Source organism: Fundulus heteroclitus, chromosome 6 (genome assembly GCF_011125445.2).
Source record: "Fundulus heteroclitus isolate FHET01 chromosome 6, MU-UCD_Fhet_4.1, whole genome shotgun sequence".
Taxonomy (NCBI): domain Eukaryota; kingdom Metazoa; phylum Chordata; class Actinopteri; order Cyprinodontiformes; family Fundulidae; genus Fundulus; species Fundulus heteroclitus.
Window position 1 is genome coordinate 20574698 of NC_046366.1, and position 23189 is coordinate 20597886.

At 38.8% G+C, this 23189-nt stretch overlaps 1 protein-coding gene across 18 annotated transcripts in view; it reads left to right on the forward strand.

The window, feature by feature from the left end:
• Window positions 1-23189, forward strand: part of obscnb (obscurin, cytoskeletal calmodulin and titin-interacting RhoGEF b) — an 81191-nt gene that overhangs the window by 42513 nt on the left and 15489 nt on the right. For 8 of the 18 annotated variants that reach the window (XM_036138286.1, XM_036138288.1, XM_036138289.1 and 5 more), the window contains 17 exons: window positions 3297-3563; window positions 3703-3969; window positions 5060-5326; window positions 5748-6017; window positions 7210-7473; window positions 8667-8945; window positions 10699-10956; window positions 11117-11383; window positions 11533-11805; window positions 15165-15431; window positions 15639-15914; window positions 16608-16880; window positions 16984-17274; window positions 19019-20344; window positions 21555-21836; window positions 21944-22025; window positions 22126-22250. In XM_036138286.1, coding sequence (XP_035994179.1) covers window positions 3297-3563; window positions 3703-3969; window positions 5060-5326; window positions 5748-6017; window positions 7210-7473; window positions 8667-8945; window positions 10699-10956; window positions 11117-11383; window positions 11533-11805; window positions 15165-15431; window positions 15639-15914; window positions 16608-16880; window positions 16984-17274; window positions 19019-20344; window positions 21555-21836; window positions 21944-22025; window positions 22126-22250 — 5334 coding nt within the window. The remainder of the gene's footprint in view (window positions 1-3296; window positions 3564-3702; window positions 3970-5059; window positions 5327-5747; window positions 6018-7209; window positions 7474-8666; window positions 8946-10698; window positions 10957-11116; window positions 11384-11532; window positions 11806-15164; window positions 15432-15638; window positions 15915-16607; window positions 16881-16983; window positions 17275-19018; window positions 20345-21554; window positions 21837-21943; window positions 22026-22125; window positions 22251-23189) is intronic. The other 10 variants (XM_036138295.1, XM_036138296.1, XM_036138297.1 and 7 more) reach the window with 4 other exon arrangements.

Here is a 23189-nt window from a genome sequence, read left to right on the forward strand (position 1 = left end):
GTTGGCTCGTATTTGCTGGGTACTGGCTTTTGTCTCTGTTGAAAAACATGTTTGGTGTAAATAACACTATTTAAATTAGATCCAAACGTGGTAAACATGTAAATGTTGTTCAGTATGGTTTTAGTCAGAGACAATGTGTTGCTTTCTTGTTGAGTTTTTGTATTTTGTCCATAGTTTGCGGTTTTGTTTCAATACTGTGGCCTCCTTTTCTGTGTTTAAACCATTTTGGTGCTGCATGCTGGCAGAACTGTCTGATAGAGATTAGGTTTTTGGTATTTTAATACAGATTCTTTAGCTTCCATGTTTCCCAGTCATCTTCTTGTGTGTGGTTGACATGTCAAATGATCTTGAGCGTATCTTCTTTCCACCTAATTCGTTGTACTGGTGGTTTTCATGCGGAAGGTTTTACTGTGGTGAGCTCTCCATTCCAACCTTTTCAATGATCTTATTTTATCTGGAAAATGTTGCGACCCCTCTCGGGGAAAAAGGTGACAGGAAGATTACTCAGCGTCCCGAGGATTTCTGTGCATTGAGCTACTTTTGTTGTGTACAGATGATTGTGGGTAAAACGGCTGAAGAGTTTGTTCCCTACAGATGTGTATGTCTCTTGACTTGAGTTCTACGCGTAGAAGATCAGTTACTTTGCCACATTCCTGTGTTCAGTAAACATAGTTGCAACACCACCAATCATTAGAGAAGTCTGTAAAGACGAGTAACTCAAGCGAGATATTCAGAGGTGTTCACCAGTCATGCTATAGCATGATGACAATAAAAGACAACACTCACCCATCAGAGTTGTGAGCAAGGAATAGTTAAGTGTGTTTTCTTTGTGATCATGACTGGTTCTGATTGGTTGTCAAGTGCTTTTGTAAAACCTGCTCACTTTTGAAAAACACCATGCATTACTAAAGATTTTAGCATTTGAATGATAACTTGCCCCACAATGCACATCGCATCCCTCTTGGTATTTGTGTTGACATTTATTGATATTCTTTTCCTAATACTATACTCTCATTTTGCAATGCATCTAAAGATAGCTTTAATGTGGGACCAGTTCTTCCTTCTGTGGCTTCTAAATTAAATATGCTTCTTTTTAATTTGGGGTGAAAGGTTTTTGTCTTTGCTTTAGCCGCAATATTTTTCTATTATTTGCATTCAAATCTCACAAGTGAGAAACCCCTTTCAGGCTTTGGCGTAGTGGCATTAACTGTGCCAGTATTGTGTATTTGTATTATGTTTAGATAGCCACAAGGCCTTGCAAAACCTTTTAATTCCTATTCTTCTTTTCCACATATGTCAGAATACAACCACAAAAATTTGCAAAGTGGAACAAAATTATGCATGGTTTGATAGTCTTTACAAGGGAAAACCTGAAAACAATGACACACAATAGGATTTACCCTCTTTACTCTGATACCCCTCCATAAAGTCCTGTGAAACCGATTCTACTTCAGAAGGCACAGAGTACACATCCGAGTATTCAAATTATGTTTATTCAGCCTCCCAGCGTCAATGCTTTGCTAGACTGCAGTTGTGCCACATGCTTCAGTTTTAGATGATGAGTAGATCAGTGCTCTCTGAGAGGTTCACAGCTTCAGCGGTGGGTTTCTAAGCAGTCCTTGCTTTAAATCTCTCCACAACCGTATCCCTGACCTGTCTGCTGTGTTTCTTGGTTTTAATGATGCTGTTTTATTCACAAATATTCTCTAACAAACGTCTGAGGCCTTCAAAGAACAGCTGGATTCATGCTTACATTCTATTACACACAGCTGGACACTGTTTACTAATCAGGATGCTGCTAATAGGAGCTAAATGTCAAAGTTTTTTTTTTTTATTTGCAAAAGATTTTGAAGAATATGCATTGTTCTCCTTCAAAAACAAAAACAAAAAAAATCCAAGGGGTATAAGTACTTTTGAGCAAGGCTCTGAGGTGACAACGTGGCATGACTGTAAAAATGTGTTAATGACGTGAAAGTTATTTGAGCTAGCCGCATTAGTACTTCAGATAAGGTTATACCCTGACAAAGTCAGGTTTCCTGCAAAAATGGCCAATGTGACACCACCCAGTGGTAAAGTCTGAAGCTTTGTAGCGTTCCAATGCAGCAAGAAAATATGAGACCCAATCAAGTAGGCCTACACAGTTTCAACATGTAGGTTTTATTGACAGTCTGCTCATTTCGCTTATTTATTTCAATACTATTTATATTTGCTGGGTTTTGAGTTTGAAGCTTTGCTCTGGTATTTGATCCCTCACCAGTCTTTTCAGTAGCGAAATAATTTTAAAGTTTTAAATCAGCTACTATATCCCACTCCACATCTCACTTCCTTTTGAATCTAATATTTTCTAATATTGTCTAAATGGTTTCCTCAAGTATGATCTTGCTTTCTGTGACTTGTTGAAAACACGTTATTGTTGTTCCTACTTGAATGGGCACATTTGAAATGACAAACTGTCTTATACTGAAACTTAGTGTACTCCTTGACTTTCATTAGTTTATTTGAAATAAATCTTATTTTTAACAAATAAAATAAATATTCAACACATGTAAGAGTGTTACGCTCCGATTTGGAACAAATTTATCCATCAGGCTGATTTACCAGCAGATCCAGGAATGCTCAGGACAACGCTACATCTGATCCGAATTCTGTAGCTCGTCTAAGTGGCTGAAATATTCAACAGTGCTGACAAGCTAACAATGTAGAAAAGTTGAGGCTTCGAGTGAACTTTTCTTACAGAGCTCATTACAAGGGCTCCTGTATGAGCTAATTACAAGGTGATTGTTGCCTAGTAAGAACAGGGTGTTTGTGTCCTGGCAAGGATGAACAGTGGCAGCCTAAAAACAGGATAGCTTAAATGCAGAGGACAAATATCCCAGGAATGTATGTGGCAATGACAAATAAAGATAAGTATGATTATGACTTAGTGGTCTAAGTGGGTACTGTCATCGTGATGGCATCTCATAAAACTGAGATATTTTCTGAGGAGTCTGTGAGGTGTTTCCTTCTCATTGTTGTATTTTCTAGTCAGATGTTTGTGTGGTTTGTCTGTGGCCTCTTTACTACAGCAAATGAAGGCCAAATCTGCTTGATGTATAAAGGTCTATTCACTGTATGTGTGTGTATTTGTGTTTAAGTTCTTTTTTTTATAAAACAAAATGGGGATGTTTTCAAAAAGCAGATTGTCATCTTTTACATAGAACAGCCAAAAGACTGGCTTGTGTTGGCAACTGTCAAAATATGCCACGTGTCATTAGAACATTAAACTCAATACTGTATTTAAATTATTGACTCCTCAGTTGTTCCCATCATGTGCATTGAAGACCTGCAAAGCCAAGTATCAGAGGAGGGAGAGAGCATCACTCTGCACTGCGAACTGTCTAAACCTGGAGTCCCTGTACAGTGGAAAAAAGGAACCGAAGTCCTGAGTTCTGGAGAAAAATACCAGATGACGCAAACTGGATTATGTTACAAACTACAAATCCTTGATTTGACTCCTCAAGACACGGGAACCTATTTGTGCTGTTCAGAGGAGACATTAAGCTCTGCATCTCTTGTAGTGAATGGTACGGTGAAGACCATCTTGTTACCCGCCCATCAAGTCTGTCGTTTCACATCCGTATAGATTTCTCTTCCCATCACTCCACTTCATCATTTCTGTTCTTTTCCTTTCCTAATAATGACTTATGTCTTATTGTTCCTCAGCCTCGCCAGTGTTTTTCACAAAGGAATTGGAAAGCCAGAGTTTAGAAGAGGGCCAGAGTGCCACATTACAGTGCGAGCTTTCCAAGTTAGGGGTTTCTTTGGAATGGAGGAAAGGAGAGCTTGGCCTTTGTCCTTGTGGCAAATACGAAATTAGACAAAGAGAGAAACTGGCCACACTAACAATCCATAATGTAGAGCCAGAAGACTCTGGAAGTTACACGTGTGACACCGGTGAACGGCAAAGCACTGCTAAGCTGGTTGTAAAGGGTACGCTTACTACAACCTACTGTGTGTTGCCAAAATGCTTGGGGGGAATCTTCCTTTGTCTTTGTAAGATTAAATCAACCAGAATCTAAACTCAAAATCAGGACTTCTGGAGAAATACCGTCTCTGGTTCTGCTTTACTTAACTTTTTATTTTTCTTAGTGCCTTGCAAAGCTATTGACATCCCTTAGATATTTTCTCATTTTTGTCATATTAAAACCACAAACGTCAATGACTTATATTGGTATTTTATGTCACAGAGCAGGGATCAGAGATCTTAACAATCAAAGGCGCCATTTTTTTCCCTTGCATCTATTATTTTCCTTCTTGAGCTGTAAAACCTACCTGACCCTTTTGAAGAAGGAGAGCAAAGCATGTGCATTCCACTTAAATTAACTGTTTTTTTTATCACACCTTTATTCCAAGTAGATTTTAAAAGAAGAAAAATTTTACTTTTTCAAATTGTGAATGTTGCTGTTTTATAGAATAGATAACTGTGTCTTTTTGGTTTGTTGCCTAGTGACAAAACAGACCCCATGTATGAGTTGTCATTCTGTTGTGAAAATCGTATGCTCATTGCATGAACACTTTTAGAAAACCAATTAGATTATCTTCTTCCATTACTTTCAGTCTTAAAGTGCGGCATGTATTCAGCACAACTCTTGCTACAAGTCTTTTGGGTTATATCTCCAAAAGCTTTTGCAAATTGACTGAAATATTGCTCATTCCTTTTCACAAAAAGCTTCCTGCTCAGTCAGATGGGTTGCCCACAGCATGAATTCTGCTGCTACCATGTTGGTCTGGGGGGATTTTGTGTTTAGGACAATATGTAGTTTTACTGTCCTATCACCTATGGCATTCTGCCCCCAGACCAATGATTAAGTTGTGTCTCATCAGACCAATGACTTTGAGTCAGTCTGTCTCATAACAGAAGTTTGTGGTTGTAAGGTGACAAAATGTGGCAATAGTGTATGGTTTTGAATACTTTCACAAAGCACTGTTAGTGATTTGGTGTTTCAGGAGTGCTAAATTACAAATCACACTTGTGCTCCTATTTCTCCTAAATTTTTATAATTTCTTCAATTTTCCACAGCCAAACCGGTCCTTTTTAAAACCAAGCTACAAAACCTGGAAAGACAGGCAGGAGAGTCTGTTAGCTTTCACTGTGAGATCACCAAACCGGGAGCCAGCGTGGTTTGGAGATGTGGGGACAGGGTGCTGACAGCCAGCAGCAAATATCAGCTGAAACAGGAAGGGACTGCGGTGGAGCTTGTTATCTATAAACTGCAGGAAAGCGACGCAGGAGAGTACTCCTGTGATACAGGCTTCCAGAAGACTTCAGCGACCCTTAGTGTGAATGGTAGGATTTATTTTCATGCATCACCTGGAGACCCACCTTCACATCAACCATCACGTCGTCTTGTTTGTCCTTTTCTCACAAAGAAACACTTGAGCATGGAGATCACAAACCATAATAAAATGTTTTTCAAGACCTTTTTCAATGCATTTTTAATGAATTTCAATTAAATTTATTTTAATTCTATTTTTTACATTTCCTAACAACTCCCCGGGCTCTTTACGCAAACTTTGACACTGAGCTTGAACACTCGCCTCATCACTTTTTTCTTGTCTCACATCTTCCATAAGTATTAACGCACCAAAATACTGTCTTTCTTCACTTGGCGGTCACGATAACAGCCATGCAGAAATCTTTAGAGCTCATTACACTCTGCACCGTTTCAGCTTTTCAATGTCTGTCTCCTGCTGCAATGTCTCTGCAGCCGTTGAGGTTCTCATCCTGAGGTTCTTGGAGAGCTGTGTTGTTTATGAAGGGGAAGATGTTCACTTCGAGTGCCACCTTTCTCACGAGGAGGCTCCACAGACCCAGTGGAAACTCCAGGACGTCCCGCTGCAAAATAACGAAATGAATGTGATAAAGTCCGAGGGCCGGGTGCACAGCCTCCTTCTTCGAGGCGTCTCAGCAGCCGACTCTGGAACAGTCACTTTCACAGTGGGAAACCACACCTCCACTGCCTCTCTCACAGTCAGAGGTAAGAAAGGGGGAAAAACCTTTAAGCCATTTCCTCCAACACTGTCGTTTGGACTTTTCTCATTTTTCTTCTATCTTCATTCTTGTGGGAGATATGGTAGATGCATTATTACAAGACTTCTTTAACCTGATAATTATTTCTTTCTCTTTAATATCTACTTCTTTTTAATACTTGTGAAGTATTAAAGTAGTATTAACACTTATCTATGCCACTTGGACCACTTTCTATTTAAACTACATAAACCACAAACCTGTTTATTTCTTAAGTATATAATTAAAATTACATAGTGGTTATAATGAATATTGTCTCTTTGTTTTTCTCTATGTATTGTTCTTCACTTTTTTATCCTAAACTTTCCTTCATTGTGAGTAAGAAGATTATTCCTTGTTTTGCATTCTGCCATCGCAGATTTTGGAAGAGCTTTCTGCCTTCAGCATGTAATACACTGTCTATACAGTATTTATTTATTAGAAATGCACCAACCTCAGACTTTCAGAGCAGAGTTTGGATTTTGTAAATTTTTGATGCCCCAACATTGATTTTACTGATTCCAATTTCCCTATACTAAGAATATCCTTTTTGTATTTATCTGCAAAGAGTTTAAACAGTCTTAACAATAGAGTGTTTTAAGCAAAATAAATCAATGACTTCAAAATGACCCATGGTTTAAGAGCTGTCCCTCCCTTTCTGAGTCACTGAACATTTTTAAAAGTGTCCAGGATGTGGAACGGACGTGTTTTTCAGTGGATCTCTCGGTTTCATTGCAACATTCTTGTAGTAAAACCTCTGAAAAAGAGGTTTAAAGTCAACTTTTTTCCTTTTTCCTATGAAATTCCATATTGGTTTCATCTCTTGTTAAATGAAGGATTAGGAAATATTTGAACGCTTTTTATGACGCCCAAACACAAACAAGTACATCACCAATCATGCTTGTTTTTAGCGGGTTTTTCTTCCCTTGTAAACAACCAAGTCTTTTGTCTTAGATCAAAATCCTTTTGATCTCTTTTTGTGCTCTGTCTTGATGGTGTGCTGTTGCGTTATATCATGTTGTATGTCCTGCGTGTTATATGTTGCTTTGTGTATGTAGTCAATACCCCATTCATTCACGGTGTGTAATGTTGAGACCAGATTCACCTCCTAAAGTTTAACAAGCCTTGAAATACTTATCTTATTCAACTGGTCTGTCTGGCAGCACCAATATCCTTTAAAAAGGAGCTTGAAAGCCAAGAGGCCAGAGAGGGAGGAGAGACCACACTGTCCTGTGAGACGTCCAGCCCCGACTGTAAGGTGACCTGGCGGATGGGCTCCACTGTCCTCTCTCAAGGAGAGAAATACACCATTCAGCAGAGAGCTGCCACTCACAGCCTGGTCATACACAAGCTGGTAAAGGAAGACAGTGGTGAATATACCTGCGATACCGGGGACAAGAAAAGCACTGCTAGGCTGACTGTAAAAGGTAACTGCTTCTTCATCCGTCTGTCGTCTTCCTTAGCTCCTTTCACAAAACCATGAAACGACGACGGATCATTAAATCTTCTTGGAATTATGTGGGGGAAAATGGACTTACACGATTTTTCCAGTTAGGCCATGATGCAAAATTAACTGGTCCTTTCAAAGCCCTAATACTGACTCAAACCCAGCATCAGACAACGATATTACAGTGTAATTATTTATAAAAAAAAAAAAAAAAAAAAAGAACGGGTCCAAAACAGAGAAGCTGTATGTGAAGACTGAATGGGATCATACTGAATCCATAGAAACTAAGCATGTTATTAGTAATCAGCGATGCTGATCAAATACAGTAGATTAACCAATATTCCACTCATTTTCAGCGCTTATTACAGAAAAGGCAGAAATATAAGCAATAGTTGCTGTCAATTCCTGCTGGTGATAGTAAGCCTAGATGTTCGAATACAGGGAAACTGGACTAAATCCTTAGTTCTTGAAGTCCTCTTAGTTTCCAATGTATAGACTATTTCGTTCTAACTTAAACATAGTTTGTAACACAAACCCAAATGACCCAGAGAATGGGCTATGTATCAAAAATGTCTCATCAAAAATGTCATAATGGTGACATACAATGATAATGAAAGTCCTCTAGAAAAAATAGGTAGTGGGGCTAGTTACTTAAATGCTAGAGGGTGCCGTGAATTTATTTAGCTACAGCCATATACAATAATGTGTGTGTTTATAACTTGATTAATATCAATTTTGTCAACTATGGTGCAGGTGTTTTTAGCAGGTTTAAAACAAACCTTCACCATCATGGGAAGATATTACAATTTGCTCTGCCATTTCAGAGAAAAGTCTGAGTTTTAACAATGTGAATCATCTTCATTTGGTTGAAGATGGGATGTGCAGGAGTGTCATTACAGATTAATAACAATTAATATGGAGACTTCCTGTACTCTGAAGGCAGGGGTTTAGCTTTTAGAGAAAATTATATTTAGATAATTTGAGGAAGTGTGATTCAAATTTGGATTAATTGGCTCTATCATAATTAGCTTTTTATTTTACTGAGTCCAAATTCAAGCCAGATTAAATGAAAGAAAAAATTTAATTAGTTTCCGGAGGATGAATAAAATCTGAAAGTGATGCTTTCTGTAAGATCTGTTTCAATCTTACTTCTCACTTCACGTTCACTCTCAGAGAATGTCCGGATCGTCCGTGAGCTCCTTGATGTTACAGTGATCATCGGCCAGGACGCCATCTTTGAGGTCGAGCTGTCACACTCGGGGGTCACTAACGGGGAATGGTGGCTTGGAGACAACCTCCTCCAAAATAACGACCTGAATCAAATGAGCGTTCAGGGCAGAGTTCACCGACTGGTCCTGAAGATGGTAACCACAGATGAATCAGGGGATGTTGCCTTTGTCGTTGGTGAGGAGAAGAGTGTGGCTTGCCTTCTGGTCACGGAGAAACCCAAAGGTAAAATAGATGACATGGTAGCTGCATAGTGCTATTTCCCAGATCTATGGTAACTCCAACAACTACATCTTTATTATCATTAACTTCATCTCTTACAATATTTTTTTTAAACTCATTTTAAAACACTAACTTAAGACATTAACTAAACTTGAGCTCCAAATCACAAAGCATTATTGTTTACGGTTCATAAATTGTCATATTTTATGTTTTAGAATCTTAGAGTATTTAATTACAGGATTTGTTGTCTTATATAAGTGCATTCAAACGTTAATTTATTTCCGTATTTAGTTCCAAAAGTTAAACTCATGTGCTATATACAGTAGAATAATTTTTACACCGAATAATATATTTCAATGGTGAGTTCATTGGATGGCTAACAGATAAATAAATCTGAACATTAAAAGATAAATAAAAAAGGAGTTTCTAATGCAGAAAAATGTCCGCTTGTACAATCATAGGAAATACTGCTAATGTGAGTAGTACAGCAGGCATTACTGACACTCTCCACAAGGAGTCCAAAAAGTTTGTTGCTGAAGAAAATGGCTGCTCATCGAGTGATGTTTCATTAATGGAAGAAAAAAAGTTAGTTAGAAAATGTGGTACAACTCCTGGACCAGAGACAATATGACAAGAGTCTTAGCAGGGGAGAGCGGAAAAGGCCAAGTTGCTTGGTATAAAGTATGAAGATTTCACAGTCAGTGATCATTTGGGGAAACTTGATAGCAATAGTCATTTTTATGTAGTTGTATAAATTGGAGTTGTCATTTTCTTAACCTGACGTTACCCATATAATATTGTAAAAGCTGGTTTGTACAGTTGCAGTTGGTTAACATGAAAATCATTTTTTACTGATGGAGAAATTCTGGATGAGTTTGCTCATAATTATCCAGATTCACTGGGTGTTTTAAATTGGGAAAATTCAAAAAAAAATTTGAAGTTCACCTCCACTTGCTGGCTGTGCTCGCAAACAAAAACCTTTTAAAATAATTTTAAAAAACAAAATTACCATATTCTTATTACATTACATATCTGGTCAAATGATTTGATCAATACTTAAAACTAAAAGATTAGGACGTTTACTCGACCTGGGACTTGCTTACCTTTACTTTTGAGTCAACTTGGGGCATTTGGATGCCTTTACTCGGAGCATGACTCAAGACTTGGGTGAAAAGACTTGAGACTTGCTTGTGACTTGCAAAATTTTCAAAAATAATACATCCACAGAACAGAACAGAGTTGTGCAGAATAGACGTTTTAATTTTACTGAAAAACACATATACAGAATATATTGTTTTATAAATTTTGATGGGTTCAAAATAATAATAATCTAAATATTTACTTCTGGTTACAATGCCAGCGTTGACACGAAAGGATTCTGCACCATTACTAATAGTAATTTGAAGTCACATAGGACAGAGCTCAGGTGCTCCCAGATCATAGTAGGTTTGTGATAGCGCTGAGAAGATACTTCATTTCGGTGTCACATTTCTCAGATTTAAGCAGCCCATAAAAGAAACAAAATGAGGATGAACAATGGTCAAGCTGTTGAGCTGGCACCTGGCTGGCAAACAGTACCATTGTAGGTTGGAGCGAGAGTGGGTGAGCACGAGTGCACCACCTACTGCCTGCGAGAAGTTCAACTTGTAGCTATTTCCTTTACGTAAATACAATGTAATACAAGTCAGAGTTATAACTAGAGCTGTAAAATAAGATAAAACTCTGCAAATAAACCCTATGTTTCCCATATTTACAGTGGTAATATTAGAGAAACCTCACAACACTGCAGCAGTAGAAGGCGAAACCATCACACTTAGCTGCACCATCTCCGACTCCAATGCCTCTGTCACCTGGATGAGGAACAATGTGCCAATCCAAACCGGAATCAAATACGACCTGAGGAAGAATGGAGCATTACGTCAGCTTCGAATCCACAACCTGTTGCCTGAGGATTCAGGAATATACATCTGTGACACTGGAGATGCACAATGTGAAGTCACTTTGACTGTGCAAGGTAAACCCAAAATGTTTGCTTAACAACTGGACTAAGAGAGGACTGAACAACACAACTAGTCTGGTTCCACACACAAAAACAACAACTTTTGAATGAAATCATTTTGTAATTTTCTGTCATCATCTCCTCCAAGTGATGTCATACTTTACTAACTTGCCAGGTGCCCCAGTGTTCTTCAAGAAAGAGCTCAAGAACCAGGACACCATAGAGGGCGATGATATCACCCTGCACTGTGAGGTGTCTAAGCCAGGTGTCCGTGTTGAGTGGAGGAAAGGAGGCATTGTCCTCCAGCCTAGTAAGAAGTATGAGATGAAGCAGGAAGGGTGCATTCAAGAGCTCTGTATTCACAACCTGGAACCTGAAGACAGTGGTTACTACACCTGCGATGCAGGGGAGCAGCTCACAACAGCTTCTTTGGCAGTGCAAGGTAGCCTGTCTGCTGTTTCTTCCATGTCTGTCTTGTTTACTGTCTGTCTGCTAAAATGTCATCTTGTTTCGTTAGTCAAACCGGCACAATGCTGATGATGAGTATGTTTAAAGCTCCGTGTATGCATGTGTTTATTTTTCACTCAACAGTGAAAGAGGTCTTCATTATTACTGGTCTTAAGACCACTGACGTCTTTGTTGGGGAATGGGCAACTTTCTCCTGCCAGTTGTCTGGAAGGGCGCCTGGTAAAGTGCAGTGGTGGCTGGACGGCACCTTGCTGGAGAACAGCCCCTGTATTGAAATAGGGACGGAACAGGGCTTTATCTACACACTCACCTTTAAGAACCTGGCTACAGATGATTCAGGCACTGTCACATTCAAAGTGGGCAACTTAACCTCATCAGCCAAGCTCTTGGTCAAAGGTATTCTGTTTATGGATCGCCGTCTTGCAGAATTTAAACCAAGATTCCTTACCTGCAATGGTATGGAGTTCCAAAAGTGCCAAAATTTAAGAAAGACAAATTGTGTACTGATTATTTAAATGTGTCATTCAAGAAGTAGAATTAGAACCACATTAATAGATAATTTACTAAATACATAATTTATTTGTGAATAAAAGTAATTATTTTAATATTTATTAAATTATTCCTAAGGTGTGTGAAGCAGCAGAGCATTTTTTATCAGTGACTAGGGCTAGAAATACTTCAGTCAACTTAATTGTTTTGAAATGGACTTGTGCAGGAAAAATAGTTATATATAATGGGTTCCATGTGATGAGCAACATTATAAATCAGTGGTCCCTAATCAGAGGGCCAATAACCAGTGTGTCTTTTAGTACCAGATTGCAAGGGAAAAAATAATTAAGTTATTTCATTTACATGTTATTGACAAGCATACTCTGAAATATATCTTGATTGAAAAATCAAGAATTATCTGTGTATATCACTTTGCTCATCTTGGTGTGTAAAAAAACTATACAGCTGGCAAGGAGCAGGGAGAGCAGCTATAGTGCTCCTACACAAAGTTTGTCACTGTGCTACTTATTTAACCCTTCTCAGTTAAAGGTGTACGGTTTGTTTGATTGATTATTTATTTAAATCTGTAAATATATTTTAAAATATAACTTCATACTTTGCTTAAAGCCTTTTATATTTAGTTATCTAATATGCTTAATAAATGATTCACATTTAAATAACCGTAGATAGATATAGATTTAAAATGTATTTGTTTACCTTTTTTAGTTGTACTAAGACACACACGGCTATTTAAGTGTAGTATTTTACTTTTCTTCTTTTTTTTTTTTTTTTTGCATTGTTGACATTTGATAAGGAATTTCACATGTAATAATTTTATCATCTATCAAACACAATAGGACACAATTAAATAATCATCTATTTAAATATAAAATTTGTTTGGTTCCATTTTAACTTTGATATTTAAAAAAATATTTTATAACTTGTTTTAATTATGCATTATGTCACTTTTTGGACTCCAAATTTGTCATCAAATTGCTTTCACCGGTTTACAAAACTACTGGCAATATATGTGCGCTGCACATATATATTTCACTATATTTGTGCACTACAAAAATAGTGAATATTAAGCAAATATTGCTATTCTTTGTGAGATTTTGTGCAGGGACCGGGTAAAGAAAGCTTTAATATCAGATATTTTTACAATTCTGTCCATCATCATGCATGAGCAGATTGTTTTAAATTCTAATAATAATATTGTTTCATGCTGTATGCTTTGACATAATCAAAACATACAACTGGGTGCAGCATCACATCCAAGCTGTAAAACAAACCGCTCAGAGTAGCTCCATGGCCAGCAAATACTCTCCTGCTATTCCATTTGTATTCTGTTCTGAATAAGTGATGAATTTTTGGTTACAAGAGTGGAAACCTGATAATCATGACTGTCAACATCATTTTTCAGAATATATCTGTTTGGTAGAATTATGTTGTGCTTTAATTTTGCTCATCACACCAAAACAGAGGTGTAGATATCTTAAAACAAAAGTAAGATATGTGAAATAACATGATGTGTTTAAGGAATAAAAGTAAAAAGTATCTAAATATAAATAATAGAAAACAATGGATGCCTTTTAGTATATGATACAGACTGGCCAAGCGGCAGCTGGTGCCCCCTTTTAAGTTGTATTTCCATTATTTAGTCAGCCAAAAAAAAAAGGAAAAGGAAAAAAAGAAAAAAAACACTGCTACACATTTTTATGAAATACAAATAGTTTCATTGGGTGTCATATATTTCAACATGAGCTGATCAGACTTTTGTGGCTAATTTCCCATCTACAGTTTTTCGACATCTACAACCTTCCGATGTCATGTTTAGCTGAACTTTCAGTGCTGTAAGAACAGCTTTTAAGATATTTTCCCTCATGAGAGATCAATATTATTTATGTAAGGTGATGCCATGCTGTTATATGAAGTATAATTTATATTGTCTTAAAACAAGGATAATAAAAACATATGGCGTTAACGTTTTAAATTGTCTTTAACACCTTCTATTATCAAGAAGTATAGCAATGCAGGTAGCACACCTAGGATGACCAGCTTTAAAAGAAAAACAGTCTCTGTGTCCATTTTCTGGACACATGTGGAACCTTATGTGAGATTTGCTAAAATTCACCTTGTCCATGGCAGTCAGAGGTTCCAATCTCAAAAGGAGAAAGCAGAGCAACTGTGTTATACTCCATTTAGCCTTCCTGCTATCTACTGAATGTCTTACTCTCTCTCTCATGTCTTATGATTTAAAAAACATGTCTTGATATGTGATAGAAAACACACTTTCCTTTTTAAATATCTTCTTACATCTCTTTGCTTCATTTGACTTCATTTTAAACCTCTCACTGGTACTGAAAGTATCTATATTTGCCCCTTCAGTAACATATTGCATTTTTGAGTTTCTGGATGGCCGGTTACCAGCAGGACAGATTAAGATGAAGAAAGTCAAGAAAAAAATCTTACATGATTCAATTACATTTAAATTTGCAATGAGACTGGATTCAACTGATCATTATTATAGTTTGCTTGTTAATTAATCTAAGGTAATTTGACCCTTCGAAGGAATCTCGTTAGTGCTGACGGCTCTGTTGTAAAATATTGGATGAAAGGTCTATTGAGTAATTATGTCATTAATATGTGGTGATGATAACATGGGGGAATAAATCAGTGACTAGTATTATGTTGCAAAGAGGAAATGTGATGGATCATTTTGAAGGCATGATCGTGATTATGATGAAGTCTGCAGTACCGCCCAAAATGCTCGGTGCTTGATTCCCATTAGCTGTTTAGGTCCAGCAAAAACACACTCTATCTATTATTTCATGTGTCATGTTTGAATTGGGTTCTGTTTCATAAATGAATAACGGAAACAAAAGAAGTGCTGCTCCACCCATCCAGGCTGGCCCTGTCTTATCACTGTCCTTAACATTCGAGCACTAAAACCTCTAACTCACCTACAACTCCCATGCGTTCAGCATTGGCATTCTGTCCACCTGTCAGCACCTCCTCCCTTATCAGCTGCCAGCACTGTTGGGCTTTTTAATCCCTATCAGTATATCTAATTATTTAACTGCATTAGTGCAGTAAAATTGAAAACAAAATCTAATAAAATGTAATAGCATGGAGACTTCTTCGGAGGGGGTTACAAAGCCCACATATCATTTGGCATGCCCCCAATCATATCATTCATGGCTAAGTCCTGATAATATGACCTCCTTCAACCGCCCACAAACCCCTTGCCCTGACCCCAACCACAGATCCCACAGTTGAGGTGGTGAACGACATGGAGGACATCTGGGTGGTTGAAAACCAACCGGCTGAGTTCATCTGCCAGTTCTCCAGGCCAGTCAAAGCTCAGTGGAGAAAAGACGGGCAGCTTTTGCAGCCTGACGGCCGAAGGGTGGTAGTGGAGCAGGACTGGAGTGTCGCTCGCTTGTACATTAACCGTGTGTCCAGTGGTGACACGGGGACGTATTCCTGTGAGGCAGAAGGTACCTGTGGGGTCGCTTCACTTCATGTGGGAGGTGAGCTTCCCTCCACATAGAACGAGCACCAGACTTTAAGGAAGCTCCTCTTCTCGTTCATACTCTTGATTATGTTGGTCTCTATAAAATTAACACCCTATGTAAACAAAACCTTTAACCGTCTGACTATTACAGCATTTTGAATTAAAAATATCTATATTTTTTTGTTGTTGTTTACAATTTATGATTGTCTTTCCATTTTTCCAGCCAAACCCATTAACTTTGTTCAAGGCTTGGAAAACGTGGAAACGTTTGATGGGGGCGAGGCGTTGTTCGAGTGTGCCCTTTCTCGCCCTGAGAGCAAAGACTGCCACTGGCTTCTTGATGGGAAACCAGTGAAGGAATCGCCTAAAGCGGAGATTGTGTCTTTTGAAAGTGGTCGCCGCCACTTGCTGCTCTTGAAAGATCTACACGACAAAGACAGCTGCACAGTGACGTTTAAAGCTGGTACAGCTTCCACCTCTGCCCAGCTCACTGTCAAAGGTGGGTCTTCCAAACTGAAAGAGAGATAATCAATAGACTTGCTTGAACAGTGCATCTCTATCCAGGGTTCCCCTACAGACCGGAAAAGTCTGGAAAACTCTGAAATTTGATTTTAGGGTTTTACAAAAATTGTTTAAGTATCTGAAACTTCATATTTCCAGACGTTTTTCCCTATTTAATTGCCAAAATGTTGCACCCTTCTTCGTTTTGTCCTTACTCTCTTTCTTTCTTTCTTGTATACTTCTTTCTCTCCTTACTTCTCATCTCCCTTATGTCCTTTTTAATTTCCCCTCTGTACCCTCCACTTCTTCCATGTGCACGCCCTTCCTTTGTTACTTCCTTTCCTCATTTACTTTCCTCATTTTCTTTCCTTAATTGTCCTTCCTTCCTTCCTTCCTTCCTTCCTTCCTTCCTTCCTTCCTTCCTTCCTTCCTTCCTTCCTTCCTTCCTTCCTTCCTTCCTTCCTTCCTTCCTTCCTTCCTTCCTTCCTTCCTTCCTTCCTTTCCTCCTTCCTTTGTAGTGAACTTCTAATGTTAAAGGAAAAATAAAATCCTAAACCCTACTCTGGAAACTGGATCTGTAAATTCTGCTATTTTCACATACCACGTGTGAAGAACCCTTTATGATAACCTCTTATTAGCAAGATGTCCAGCATCTCTTTGAGAGTTTCTTTTTTTCTCTCTCTCTTTTAAGGTTGGAAGGTGGACATTGTGCAGGGTTTGGAGGACAAAGTGACTGCTGTGGGAGAGAAGGTCGAGTTTTGTGTTAAGCTTACCGAGCCTGTTCCTGCAACAGACGTGGCCTGGTACGCTAACGGAGTTGAACTCAAAGCCAGCAACCTCTGGGCCATGAGGGTCGATGGCAGTTCTTATCACCTCGTCTTGAGACAAGCCCCGCTCATGCCTCAACAGGAAATTACTTTTGCAGCTAGGAATGCTCTCTCTTTGGCAAAACTTACCATCATCAGTAAGATTGTGTTGGACAAGATGCATTGATGTCTGTAGTTTTTCTTTTGTGTGTTTGTGTGTTGTTTTAACCTTTTGTTTTTTTATCCTGTTTACATCAACAGCTGCACCTGACCCTCCGGAGGATCCAGAAGTCCTCAGTAAAACTACTGAGTCTGTCACACTCTCCTGGTTTACGCCTCTTCATGATGGAGGGAGTCCTATCATGGGCTACAGGGTGGAAATGCGGCTGGTGGACAGCGCCCTCTGGCTTCCATGTCAAGCTGAGCCAGTTTGTAACACAGAATTTGTGGTGGAAAATCTGGTGCCTGGGAGTGGCTACAGGTTCAGAGTGGCAGCGATTAACAAAGCTGGGATTGGTGAGCCAGTTGAGCTTCCTCTGACAGTGCAGCTGGGTAAGTGGACAAGCATCTTTGATAAAAAAAAAAGGTTGTTATACACTCAATTGTTAATCACAGCTATTTGCTTATTAGTTCTTTATAACTGTTTTGTTTGGCATGATGATGTGGGCTGTAGTCTCACCAAAGCTACATTGTGATGCTATCATCATACAAATCAAGAAATGAGGGATAATTACACACTTTTAAACTTTAAATCAAATATTTTAGTATCAATAAGTTCTATGAATTTCTCATTTGTGCAATTTTAAATCAAAAGCCTTAAGGTAAATCTAGGTTTTAATAGAGAGGATTCACCCCACATCCTCAGGCTTATTGATTCAATAATGTTTCGTACAAGGGGTATTATCTACTTGAATATACGGGTGCATCTCATTACATTATGTACATAATTCAAAAGTAAATCTGTTTTAGTAATTCTATTGAAAATGGGATGCTTTTGTCATGTAGATTCATTACACACAGATAATATATTTCAAGTATTAATTTCTGTCAATTTCGAAGAGGATGGATTACAGCTATCCAAAATTCAAGAAATTATATTGTTACAAAAGGCAAATAAAAATATTCTTATTACAGAGATTTTCTGATCATGTGTTGGCCTACACAATCATGGGGAACATTACTGTATTCAAGTATATTGATTGAAAGCTGAGTGAATGGAAAAAGTGCGGAAGAGAGAGCTGCAGATGCAACAGGGATAACTGCGGTTTGGAGAGAACTGTGTAGCAAAGCCCTTTCAGGCAACGGTGACAGAATTTAAGAAGGGAACTAGTAGGAGTTTACAAACAAACACATGAATGAAAAGGAAACTAGCACAGTCACAAAAGAGATCTTATTAGCCAAAAGTTAAAGACTAAGACTGATATCAGTCCAAATCAAACTACAAGGAAGACAAAACACATGAAAATCCTTAATGTCAATGTCAAGCAATCCTCAATATCCTCGTATTGAGTAACTCTTGAACCAGAGACAACGTGGGATGCACCTTACCTGGGCTAAGAAGAAAGAATGCTGGTTTGTTGCTGAGGTTGGTCCAACGAACATGACCTCTGCTGACAAGCTTTGTGGAGATGCTGATTTCATTTCCAAACAGAACTTGGTATCGGCCATCAGCGCCAATTACCAATATCTGGACTAATGACTATGGTATCACTGCGTCTGATTGGGTAGAAAGCTCACCTGAATTGAACCCTAAAGATTATCTTATTGGTATTATCAAGAGAAAGATGATAGACACCAAACCCAACAAAGCAGATGAGCTTAATGCCACTATTAACCCTACCTAGGTATCCTATGCGTTCATCAGAGCCACAAGCTGATCCCCATATGCCCTACCACATGGATGCAGTCATTTTTTTTAAAAAAAGAAGCTTCGGCCAAGTACTGACTTTGTATATGGTACATCAAATGGACATTTTTTTCAGTAGGCTGACATTTATGTCTTAAGATGTTTTAATTTATTTTATGTAACAGTATGATTTTCTCAAAAGCTCAATTTTGTGTTTTCATTAGCTGTAAGCCCCACCTGTTGAAATTAAAAGAGGTCACATTTGATATATTTTTTTCTGTGTGTAACGGTTCTGCTCATGAGTTACACTTTTTCAACTATTTAAAACGATTTAATGCATTAACACCATTTGGCTAATCCTGAGCCAGTGGATTTTATGTACTGTCACATTCATGGTGCCTTTGTGCCCCGTGGGCTATAACTTTCCCTGTGTTGTGGTTCTATGTACAGATGCAAAACAGACAAAAGTAATGGAACAGCCCAGTCTGCCTCCTGAGGCGGCTGAGGAAGGGGAACTCCATGACCTGTGGGACGCATCAGCAAAGAAACGGCGCATGAGCAGAGAGCCCACTCTGGACTCCATCTCAGAGCAACCTGAGGAGAATGTCAAGGGTGGAAAAAAACAACAGAAAGAGTCTGTGTCATCGGAAAAAGTGGAAATCATAGCAGCTGAGAAGGAGCAAGTTGTTGTGTCCAAGAAACAGTCAGAATCCGCCCAGTCCATCAGTTCTGAGGAAGAGATTGTTGCTGGAGGCTCGTCCCTCGTGTCTTACCTCAAAAAGAGCAGCAAGACTGAAGCAACAGCAACCAGCGAGACAGAGACTCTAACTGCTGAGAAGTTTTTTGCTCATTTCCAAATGGTTGAGAAGAAAACTGTGCAGCAGACTGAAACAAAAGCAACAATAATACAGAAAACAGAAGAAAAACAGCTGGCGACTCAGGACACCGGCGTCATGGAGATCACAAAAGAGGAGGAGCCTGAGCTTACAGATGCTGCCATCAAGATTCAAGCTGCCTTCAAGGGTTACAAGGCTCGCAAGGACATGCGTCCCATTTTCAAGGAGGTCTTCAAAGACCAAACCAAAGAACCCAATGACACCATTCATCTTGAATGTGTGACAGAAGGTAAACCAGACAAGGTGCGCTGGTTGAAGGACGGAGAATTGCTGATGGATGGCAAACATCATCATATAGATATCTACAACGATGGCACCTGCTCTCTGGTCATCACTGCCATCACCACAAAGGACACTGGGGTCTATACCTGTGAGGTCACCAACAAGTTTGGAGTAACGTCTCACAGTGCTAAGGTGACAGTAGGAACGGTGAGGGAATCTTCGGGCCGACGACCACTGACGATAGGTTACAGTGCCGACAGTGAGCCAGAGAGCTCCTCTGGAAGTGAGATGGATGAATCACTGAGGCAGGCCGGCAGACGCCTCAGGCGCCTTCTGCGCACCCGCCTCCCACCCGACGTTGAGGAAGAACCGTTTATCAGCGCAGACGAAGGCGACTTGCACCCCCCGGACCCTCACTCCTACCGTGAGGATGAAAATTACATCTACATTCGCTTTGATTCCCGAGCAGAGGCTGAGGTCGCATCTAATAGATTCCAAGAGATGTTCACGGTCCACGGAGTGCCTGTGGAGACCGCCATCATAGCAGCGGGGATTCACAAAGTGGAGTTGCGGATTAAAAAGATGGGCTACATCCAGGATGGCACACAGACCCCAACACAAGATCAACAGCCTCCTGCTTTATTGACTGGAGCACCGGGTAACAATTATAGTTATTTTATTAGTCTACGCACTTACTTTTTAGTACACAATGTCTTGTATCACAATGTCTATATTCATACCCCTTGAACTATTTCACATTTGGATATGACAGTCACAGATTCTTTGCAGCCAATCTGTTCTAACAATGAACAAAATGTTTAGCCTCTAAATGTGCAAAGCTGGTGGAGACATACCCAAATTGCCATGTCTGATCGTTTTCAGCCCAAACAGCCCAAAAACAATGTAAAAACTCCCAAATCACCTAAATAAAATAAACCCAAATCTCAGCCTCTCTTGAAACTCGTAATAAAAGCATAAAACTATTACATAGATAATAATGAAGTTATCTCCCAATCATGCATGGCAACAGCAACGAAAGTTCTCCAGTACCAAGAGGAATTGTAAATCCAACTTATTATAAAATTTTCTCACAATGCCAATTTGTCCACAGTGTTGGTCTACTGTCAGTTTTGGTCATCAAAAAGATGGCTATACAGACACACACACACACACACACACACACACACACACACACACACACACACACACACACACACACACACACGCAGAGTGTGTGTAAATCAATCAAACATTTCTTTTTCACACATAGCCGTGACACTGGATTAACCAATGACTATCATCGATTGATGATGTCAAATTCAACGGATTATCTAGATTTCAAGTTACGTGATCAAACGATATGAATGCAAGGAAATAACATTTTATTGAACTGTGTAAGTTTTTCCTTTTTTTGGCACAAAATGGCAACTATTTAAAAAAAATAAACTGACAAATGTTGTGAAAAGAAGACCAAATTTTAGCCATTACTCTGAAGATATTTTTCCAGCTCTATGTTAAAAAGAAGCCCAATCTAGCAAAACTGACCAAAACATTTGAAACAGTATTTAAAGATAAAGGTGGTTAAACAATAAATTATTTACTTAGGGAGGGCTAAATACACGTGCACACCCAATTTTTCAGATTTTTCATTGCAAAAAATAAATGGATCAACATCTAATGTTGATCTATTAGATGAAATATCCAATGAACTACATACAAGTTTTTGGTTGTAACATGACAAAATGTAGAAGTAAAATCAAGGGATACGAATACTCCAGCGCAGGATGGTAATAATACCAAGTATATTTTCAGTCTACCAAGAAGTCAGGGTTGAATCGTTTATCAGTTCCTTCCCTCTTGTTGCCCAGCTGCCCCGGTGTTCTTGACGGAGTTACAAAGCCAGGATGTTCCTGATGGCTATCCCGTCAGCTTTGACTGCGTTGTGATTGGTAAGCCCCCTCCCACTGTTCGCTGGTATAAGGATGGCAAGCTGCTGGAGGAAAATGACCATTACATGATCAACGAGGACCAAGAGGGCTGCCACCAGCTCATCATCACCTCTGTGTTGCCCACTGACATGGGCGTCTATCGCTGCACAGCCGAAAACAGCAGTGGGATTACTGCCACTAAAGCTGAGCTTAGAGTTGAGAGTAAGTATAAGTGAATAAATTAATATGAAAATTAAGCAAACATTTTTTATTGACATTCAAGTCTTTCATTGAGCATTATGATTAAAGTATATTATTATCTCTGAAAGTGTCGTGCAGCTCAGATTATGACACGGCTGCAGATGCCACTGAGACCTCGTCTTATGTCAGTGCCAAAGGCTATGTTTCTAGGTGAGCACAGTGTTTTATATTCAATTAATTAGAATAATTGAAATGCACACACTGAGTACACATGTTAACTTTTGATACTGCACTCTATGCTCTCCTCCAGTATGGAAACTGAAACGTTTGAATCCATAAGTGAAGATGATCAGCTGCCTCAAGTTGTAGACGAACTTCACGATCTTCATGTCAGCCCCGGTTCACCTATAGCTAAGCTGCATCTCAAAGTAAAAGGTAAGCGCAGCAACAAACCGGAGCTGTCAAATTACAGTCGATGAGTCCATCCTCTTGAAAAGACTGTCAAAAATGTTCTTTTTTTAATTCTATGAAACCTCCAGAGCCCTTAGGTTCTACTGGTGGCGGGTTTTTGGAAGTCAGTCAGAACTAAAACAGAGAGGCCTTCATTTTATTATATGGTCCCTTCCTCTGGAGTGAGCTCCCAGACCTGACAATGGCTGAGAGTGTTGTGGTTTAAACTTGATGTAGTATTTTTCTAAGATTTTAAAAACGCCTTGTCCTTTAACTAAAATAATTGAACTTTTAAATCAGCACTTTATTTTGAGCTAAATAGTTAATTTGATTGAATATCTTTGAGTTGAATATCTTTGCACCATTTTTACTTTGAACCTTTTAACTGCATGAGCACCTTAATTTTCCATTTTAATTATTTGGCACTAGTGTCAAATAATAACATCTTAGTGTTTATTTGACAGTAAACTGACAGGAAATGGGGTTGAGAAAAAAGGGGAAGACATGCGACAAAGGTCGTCAGGCCAGGACTTGAACCCGGGACAGCCGCGTCGAAGCCTGAGGCCTCAGAACATGGCTTATGCACTCTACCCCTTTGCCACCACCACTTCTACAATTTTTAAAGATTTTTAATTATTTTATATATTTTTTTAAACTTGCGTCTTTTTGTCACTCTTAAAAGCGGTTTATAGTAGAATTGTACTTATCTATTTCTAATTTTTGTCTTTTTAATTATTAAAACATTTTTATTTTATTCTTCTGTGTTTCCTTATTGAGCCAGCGTAGAAAATATGTATTTTTCTCCAAAATGATCCCATTCATGTCTACTCTATGTGGAATGTCAATTTTTTGGGGTGACATTTTAAGCACTTTTAGCATGTTTTAAACACTTTTGTGGTAGCTTATTTAACCTTTGTATTTTTT